An 8,841-nucleotide genomic window follows, 5' to 3' on the forward strand; every position below is an offset into this window, starting at 1 on the left:
CTTGAGCATTTTTTGGTCAAGACTCACTCTGCCACTTGAGCCACACTACTTCCACTTCCAGTATTTTGCTGTTTAATTGGAGATTAGAGTCTCACAGACTTTCCTTCCTCAGCTGGTTTTGAACCTCCTTCCTCAGATCTAAGCCTCCTGAGTAGCTAGGATTACAGGTGTGAACCACCAGCACCTAGATTATATAGCTTTCTCAGGCAGTTGCTTTTGTTTTTATGCACACAGGCAATTTTTTGGAAAAAAAATTTAAAGCACTTTCTTTGTCTTAATTAGATGGCATTATGGTACTCATTATAATAGATAATAGTTGACGTTAATCAAAACAACCAACTTTCTAATTGAATTGATAAACCAATCAGTCCCCCTAAGGCACTTTATAGCATACTACATAGAATGAGAATAATTAGATGTGTTTGTACAATATGGTGAAAATTAAAAGTAAAACAATATATGATTTGTAACTGTAATTTAATGTGTTGGGTTTTTTTTCTCAATGACAATTATCATCAGAGGTTCTCTGGGGAAATGGCTAGGAAAATTTACTTGAACTTTTGTAAGTGGAAGAGCTTGAGCCCCACATTAAATAAGCAGATCATATCAATTTGTTCTTAAAAGAACAATCTGCATGTTTGCTATTTACTTAAACTGGATTGGCTTTATTCATGGAAGCAGAAGAAATGTCCTGTTAGCTGAGCCCAGCTCTGGTGGCTCAGGAGGTTACTCAGGAGGTTCAAAGTCAACCAGCATTGTTATATTTCTTTTAAAAGTCAAGCTGGAGATTAGTACCTGTGGCTCACACCTGTAATCCTAGGTATTCAGGAGTCTGAGGATTGTGGTTTGGAGCCAGCTAAGGCAGGAAAGTCCCTGGGATTCTTATCTCCACTAAGCTACCAAAAGAAGAAAAGAAAAGAAGAAGATGAAGAAGAAGAAGGAGGAGGAGGAGGAGAAGGAGGAGGAGGAGGAGGAGGAGGAGGAGGAGGAGGAGGAGGAGGAGGAAGAAGAAGAAGAAGAAGAAAGAAGAAGAAGAAGAAGAAGAAGAAGAAGAAGAAGAAGAAGAAGAAGAAGAAGAAGAAGAAGAAGAAGAAGAAGAAGAAGAAGAAGAAGAAGAAGAAGAAGAAGAAGAAGAAGAAGAAGAAGAAGAAGAAGAAGAAGAAGAAGAAGAAGAAGAAGAAGAAGAAGAAGAAGAAGAGGAAGAAGAAGAAGAAGAAGCAGCAGCAGCAGCAGCAGCAGCAGCAGCAGTAGCAGCAGCAGCAGCAGCAGCAGCTGAAAATGGTGCTGTGGCTCAAGTAGTAGAGAAGCTCAGGGACAGTACCCAGGCCCTGAATTCAAGCCTCAGAACACACACACACACACACACACACACACACACACACACACACACACACACACACACACACACACACGTCATACTGAAGTCTTAACTTTCTTACAGCTAAATGAGGGATAATAATGGGATTTGTCATAAGAATTAAATAACAGACATGAGTCATCTAACTTGGTATAACGTTCCAAAATATTTGTCCTTCCTCCTTCGGGATCTCAAAGATGGATCCTGAGTAAAACTATTATAGTTTTTAATGTGGATTCAACCATATTAGTATCTATAAGTGAAATATTCAATTACCTCAAACACTGTTTCTAATTTCAGGAAATCACTTACTGGCTGGTGTATTCTGAAATCATTATATAGTCCTATTATAAGGGAATTGTTTCTTTAACCATATTCTTTCTATAAGTATTGCAAATGTAATACACTTCTAAAAAAGGAAAAAAAACGAAACTGGAAATAGGTATCATTGTTGAGTGTTTTGTGGACTGGGATGTTATTCCTAATTTGAAGTCATTGGAGTGGAGTGTTATTCTCTAGATTGGAGAGTAGCCTGCAGGGGATATTTGTACACGCTGATGTTTGAGGGGTATGTTATTTACCACCTGTAACTTGCCGATCTTGTTTTTGTTGAGAGTTGAGCTGAAGCCTTTACCTCCATTAGGTAGTGTAGTTTGGTTAATGGATGGGTAACAGGAAAGAGTGTAAGGGGAAGCCAATGTTAATGTGAACTCCTGCCGCTTTTATTATACAGGCACTTGCAATAGTTAAGGTTGAGCAGCTGTTTCCATTATGAACTCCTATTTCGGGGGTTTATAACTGAGCTGTAAAAATTTGCTCTAGGCTAAAACTCCGCTTATCGGGTCTTAGCCTGGGAGAATTTTTCCCCTTACTACATATATTTTTTTTTGAAAAAGAAATCAATTTAGCTAAGGTAATGTAAAAACACAGAAATTAAAAGAAAAAGGTCTGATTTTAATCATGTCAATTGCAGATGTTGGGATTCATGATTATTACATTTCTACATTTCTGACAAGTCTTAAAGTTGCTTATGTCAAATGTTGAATGGAGATAGATTTAACACTTTATTTACAAAGAGCAGCAGTTTCTTAGGCCACAAAACTCAACCATTATGTGTTAAAAATACCAAAATTGAATTTAACAATATTAATTTATTAATTAGAACAAGCTATACAAATGAAGGTTATTCTTTCTGGAACTTGTGAAATCACTTTGTATTTAGCCGAACAATAATTTGGAATCTTAAACTGAAAAGAGTTAAATGACTTTTTTTTTGGTTGGTCATGGAACTTAAACTCAGGGCCATTGTCCCTGAGATATTTTTCACTCAAGGCTAGTGTTCTACCACTTTAAGCCATAGCACCACTTCTGGCTTTCTGGTGTTAATTGGAGGTAAGAGTGTCACAGACTTCCCTGCCTGGGCTGGTTTTGAATGGTCATCCTCAGATATAGGTGCCCTGTGTATCTAGAATTACAGGCTTGAACTACTGGCACCCTGCTAGATGACATGTTGGGTTTCTTTTTCTTGGTAGGTTGTGGTACTTGAACAGGGCCTGGGCACTGTCTGTAAGCTTTTCTGCTTAGCATTCTACCACTTTGAGCCAGAGCTCCACTACCAGCTTTTGAGTAGTTAATTGGAGATAAGAGTCTCATGGGGACTTTCCTGCCTAGGCTGGCTTTGAACCATGATTCTCAGATTTCAGCCTCCTGAGTAACTAGGATAATAGGGTTGAGCCACTGGTGCCCAAATAGATGACATTTTCGTTAATATAATTCAGGAACTTTTGTTAACTATAGAAAGTTTTACCTAGCTAGGCATAGAAAACATTTTATATACCTGGTTACAGCAAGAGTCCAAGAGTCCAAGAGTCTGATGAGTAATAGTATAGATATTATTACAGTACATTTAAAATACAACTTTTAAGCTAAGTGTGGTGGTGTACATCTATAATCTCAGCTCAGGAAGCTGAGGCGGAAATATCTGGAGTTGTAGGCCAGTTTGGGTCTAAAACATGGTAGAAACCATGTTAGAAAGCACACACACACACACACACACACTTAAACTTTTTCTTCCATACACTGGGGTTTGAATTCAAGTCCTTGAGCATAGTAGGCAGGTGCTCTACCACTTGACCCACACTCCAGCCATTTTTTGTCGGTTGTGGGGCCTGAATTCTGGGCCTGGACACTCCCTCAATTCTTCAGCTCAAGGCTAGTGCTCTATCACTTGAGCCACAGCACCACTTCTGGCCTTTTCTGCTTATGTGGTGCTGAGGAATCGAACCCAGGGCCTCATTCATGCAACGCAAGCACTCTACCACTGAGCCACCTTCCCAGCCTCCAGCCCTGATTTTGTTATTTTGAGATATGGTCTCATGTAGCTGAGGCTGGTCTGGAACTCACTATGTGGCTCAAATCATCTTTGAATTTCCAATCCTCCTACCTCTACCTCTTTTTATTTTGTTTTTATTCTGCTTCATTTCTGTAAGGAGACACTGAAACATTAGATGAGAACCATTAATGACAAAATGTAGAAATGAGGCATTGGTGTCTATAGCCTCTTCTATAAAAATGCAACTATGAGTTGTCATGACATGCCTACTTTTGATATTGTTTCGTTGTAAAAACAATACCAATAGAGAATACAGTAAGTAGTGATTCCACATTTTAGGGAAGCAAAATGTGAAAAGCTGGGTCTGCCTGGGTGGCTAGTGGCTGCCCTACTTCCCCAGAGACAGCTAAGCTCTTGAGGGAAAGTCTTAGGATTCACAAGAGAAGGGACTTTGTGGTCCTCTTGAACACATGGACAAAGAGTAGATGACTTTTATTTTACCAAGGGGTCTCATTTGTCAAGGTTTTGAAATGTCATATTAATGTTGATGATAGCCTGGCGCCTGCTTAGCTAACCAAGAGTTTTATGGTCACTCACTTCTATAGGAGCAATATCTAAGAGGGCTCAATGCTATATGTAAGTTTCTAAATCCATAAACAATTTTTACTGTTAACACAAAATGGCACTTAAAACTATAAAGAAGTAGGGGAAAACAAAGGAAGAGGTAACAATGCTCAATGGGAAATGTACTCATTACCTTACTCATGTAACTGTAACCCCTCTGTACACTCTTTTTACAATAAAAAAAACATAAAAAAATATAAAAAAGGACCTGTTAGTTTTGTCAAGCTTCCATTGTGACAATGTTGCTCTGAAAAATGTTTGTTTTCTCAGATACACGTATACCTGCCCAGTCACCTAGATGTTCTGTACTTTGCAAAGAGATACTCGGACAATGTGCTACTGGGTGGAGTGGGGGACATCTGATGTTAGTAGGGGGAAACTGACAGCTAAGTTCAAATGTGAACTCTGAAAATTGGTGTTAGTCAGGTGAGATCCCAAAAGAACAGAAGGAGGGTCAGAGTTTTGAGGACGAAGTTAAACCATGCATTCCAGCAAATTCTTTTTCCGCTCAGGGAAGAGCATGAGCAGTGAGCTGCAGCAGCCCCTCCCCTCTTGCATGTCATGTGACTGACCACCTGGCCTGCAACAGCGGCTCAGTGGGAACTGTATCGTATATGCTTTCTGCTTACATCACAAAGTGGCTAAATGATTAACACTGTTCTGCTCGATGATGAACATGCGTAAGTGTCAATCTAAGATTTTGTTTTCTCATTGCACCGATTGAAAAGTTAACTTGGCTGTGAGGACGCTTGTTGCTGAATCCTAACACCATCACAGTAGGTCCTTATTTGAGCAATACTGCAGAACAAGAGAAGAGGACAGAAGGAACAACTTTAAAGAGACGGGAACCACCCCTTCCCCTGTCAACGGGGTAGGGCAGAGAAAAAGAACAAGAGCACTAAAAGCACGATTGAAATTCTGTTTCACAGGACAGAAGCCCCTTCCCCCACCCCCCCATCAATTTACAACATTTTTAGCACATTCGGGGCAGTACGCCTGCTGCTGGTATAAAACAAAGCGCTTGTTGGTCAGATTCGTAGAGCATTTTTTGCAGTTGAAGCAATAGTCGTGCCAAGATAGCCCTTCATAGGCCACCACATTGGTGCCTTTACCAAACCCAGTGATGGGGTTATGGCATCCCGCACACTTCTTGGCCACAAAGTTCTTGTAGCACTCCACGCAGTAATACTTATCCTCCACGGCCGTGAAATGTTGCTCAGCCAGCTTCTTGGAGCAGGAAACGCACACAAAGCAATCAGCATGCCAGGGCTGGTTCTGGTACGTGATTCCTCCCGATGTGATAGGCTTTGCGCACTTGACGCACTGCTTGGAAAACTTGGCCGTATGACAAGTGGCGCAGTAAATCTCTTGCCCTTTCGCGAAGAAGCTGTCGGTGCCGATGATTTTCTTGCAGTTGCTGCAGATGAAGCAGTCTTTGTGCCAGTAACTGCCCTTGTACTGCATGTTCTGGTCTCCGGCCACAAAGGGCTTGGAGCACCCTTTGCACTTCGGGGTTTCCTCGGTACTAGCGGCACAGTTGTTGCACAGGATATTGTTGTCCTTGGCCATAAAGCTCTCCGAGGCCAAGGTGTGCGAACACTTGGAACAACGGAAGCAGGTGTCGTGCCAGAAGCGGCCCTTGTAGTGCACTTCCTTAGTGTCCGCGCCGATGGGCAAGTGGCATTCCACGCAGGTGTTGGCATAGAACTTGTCGAAGCACTTCACGCAGTACGACTGGTTTTCCTTCTCCACATACTTCTTCCCCTGCAAGGATTCCTTGCAGTGGTGGCAGTGGTACTTGTCATCCATGGTGCCCACCTTATATCTAGAGGGATCTCACACTGGATGTGTGGACAGAGTGTCTTCAGCAAAGGCTGGGCACAGTTGAGAATGGCTTCCCTTTGCCAGGCAAGTGGGTGTGTCCTGCTGTCTTCGAGGAGAGCGGAGGCTTCAGGGAAGCTGTGGGAAGCGCTTCCCTGAGGAGCCCCTAGCAAGTGTGGGCGTTTGTCTCTACCTCTTTAATGCTGGGATTACGGATCTGAACCGTCATTCCTGGCTACATATAGGTTGTATGATTATGCAGGAATGGTGAAACTCACAGTTCGCTGTTCCTAGACCTGAAGGGAAGGAGGCAAGTCACACCATTGGTGGTTATGTGTGGGAAGCACCCAAGCCACTTGGAGATAGAGTGCAACTGGGACCAAGGGCAGATTATGGTTTCCATGGTTAAGAACCTGATGAAACAATACACAGTCTTCGTGTCAGCTAGTCCGGGTCATTTCAGCAGATTCCACACTCCACAGTCCGCAAAGGCCAGATATCAAAGCTACAGAACAAGGAAAAAAATCAAATACGTAATTAATGGACAGTACTGGGGTGTAACTTCTGGACCCAACCACTTCTTATGGACCCTACCGAGTCCCCCAGGGCCAGAATTAACATTCAAATCTCACTTTTACCTTATTGTAAAGGGGAAGATGACCCTGCCTTGGTTTTCCTCCTTGTTGGGAATCGATATTTTTCATACTAGGTTAAGTTGGAACACCTTAACCATTTCAATGGTTAATGCCATTGTGTTGTGGACTAAGTGAAATAATCTATGCGAATCCATCAACACAGAGTGGCATGCAGTAGACACTGAATACATGGGAGTGATTTCATAAACATACTTTTGGGAGCCCAAGTCTCGGCTGCAAAAGTCCATGGGATTGGAATACTGTGGTTTTGAAAAACTAGCTCTAAATCTAGTAGTAGAAAGAGAAATCACATCCTGTAGGAGTCACTCACTGGTTATTAATTTAGCTCAGTTGTTACCTTTAGAACAACTGCACAGGAGAGACAGAGCTCCAATGACCCTCCAGAGTGGTCAGTGTGTTGGCAGGATATACTGCCATCTTGCCAGTCATCTTGGTAAGGTCCTTCCAACTTCCCTATTCTCTTATTGACCCATTATTCTCTTATTGGCCATTGTTAACACCAAACTTCTTTCAAATATGGTTAATATGGCCACTCTTTTTTTTAATGAGGATTTTTATTGTGAAAAAACGTACAGAGGGGTTACAATTACATGAGCAAAGTAATGAGTACATTTCTTATCAAGCATTGTTGCCGCCTCCTTTGTTTTTCTCCTACCATCCCTGCCCTCCCATCCTCACGACTACATTTCCCCCACCGCCCCCAACCAAAGTTGTAAAGTTTGTTTCTTGACATAGTGTCTTTTACATCTCATTGTCGCAATGGGTCCACCTGTATTCCTATTTAAACCATTTGTTTTTTCCCTTCCCCTCCCCAAATTATACCAACATCAAATACAGTGAAAACAGGGGTTATACCATGGGGGAGGGACATACGAAGCAACAAAACAATCACCTTATAAATATGTTAGAAACAATAGGAAAAAAGAAAAAAACCACTTGTGTCCTTATCTTGGGGTTCATTTCACCTAACATCATCTTATCTGACCGTTTCTGTTTGTCTCAGACATATACTAGTTACTGCAAATAAGGGAAACCATGGGACCTATGTTTCTTTGGGCCTGGCTTACTTCACTTAATATAATTTTTTTCAAGTCTTTCCATTTCCTAACAAATGGTGGTCACTCTTTTTAAAATGTTTTTTTTAATTGTAAAAATAGTATACAGAGGGGCTACAGTTACACAAGTAAGGTAATGAGTACATTTCCTATCGAGCATTGTTATTTCCTCCTTTGTTTTTCCCCTACTATCCCTGCCCTCCCACCCTCCCCCCCAAGCTGTAAAGTTCGTTTTCAACATAGTGTCTTGCACATCTCATTGTTACAATGGGTCAACCTGTATTCCTGTTTCAGCATTTTATTATTTCCCTTCCCCTCCCCCAAAATGTATTTACAAGATTCAGGGCACCACGTCAAATATAGTGAAAACAGGGGTTACCATGGGGGAACAACATACAAGAGAAACAAAAAAAATCATATAGTACATTTTAGATACATTAAAAACAATAGCAAGCAAGAAAAAACAAATTGTGTTCCTATCTTGGGGTTCATTTCACTTAATGTCATCTGATATGGCAATATGTTCATAGCTTTTGACTTTCTTTTTTTTTGGCCAGTCCTGGGGCTTGAACTCAGGGTCTGGGCACTGTCCCCGAGTCTCTGAGCTCAAGGCTAGCATTCTAATGCTTGAACCATAGCACCACTTCTGGCTTTTTTTGAATAGTTTATTGGAGATAAGAGTCTCACGGGGACTTTTCTGCCAGAGCTGGCTTAATATGGCCACTCTTACATAACATAATATAATAAACTAAAATCTGTATAGGTTATACAACAGAGTTAAAAATAATTTTGAAAATGCCTGTAAATAATGCTTTAGTTGCAAGCACTTCCAAACCAGGCAAATTCACCTACTGCTTTTCTTTTTCTTCAAATGCAAAGCAAACTCCAATATCTTCAGGACAGTAATGCAAAACCCAGCCAGGAACAGAAATATGTCTATTCCTGCACACATTTTCTCCAATTCTTGTGGATGCTGTTCAATGTACTTTCCTTATT

At 41.3% G+C, this 8,841-nt stretch overlaps 1 protein-coding gene across 2 annotated transcripts; it reads right to left on the minus strand.

The window, feature by feature from the left end:
- Window positions 1–5,262: 5,262 nt before the first annotated feature.
- Window positions 5,263–6,514, minus strand: LOC138827875 (four and a half LIM domains protein 1-like). 2 transcript variants are annotated; one of them, XM_070023485.1, is made up of 2 exons: window positions 5,620–6,262; window positions 5,263–5,432 (listed from the first exon to the last, which is right to left on the minus strand). In XM_070023485.1, the coding sequence occupies exons 1-2, from the start codon at window positions 6,120–6,122 to the stop codon at window positions 5,342–5,344; spliced, it is 594 nt and encodes a 197-aa protein (XP_069879586.1). In that variant the 5' UTR covers window positions 6,123–6,262; the 3' UTR covers window positions 5,263–5,341. The 2 variants fall into 2 exon arrangements, with proteins under 2 accessions (XP_069879586.1, XP_069879585.1); XM_070023484.1 differs by having other exon boundaries at window positions 5,263–6,514.
- Between the last annotated feature and the right edge of the window lie 2,327 nt (window positions 6,515–8,841).

The sequence above is a fragment of the Dipodomys merriami genome, unplaced genomic scaffold (genome assembly GCF_024711535.1).
Source record: "Dipodomys merriami isolate MVZ:Mamm:240054 unplaced genomic scaffold, mDipMer1.0.p SCAF_16, whole genome shotgun sequence".
NCBI lineage: Eukaryota > Metazoa > Chordata > Mammalia > Rodentia > Heteromyidae > Dipodomys > Dipodomys merriami.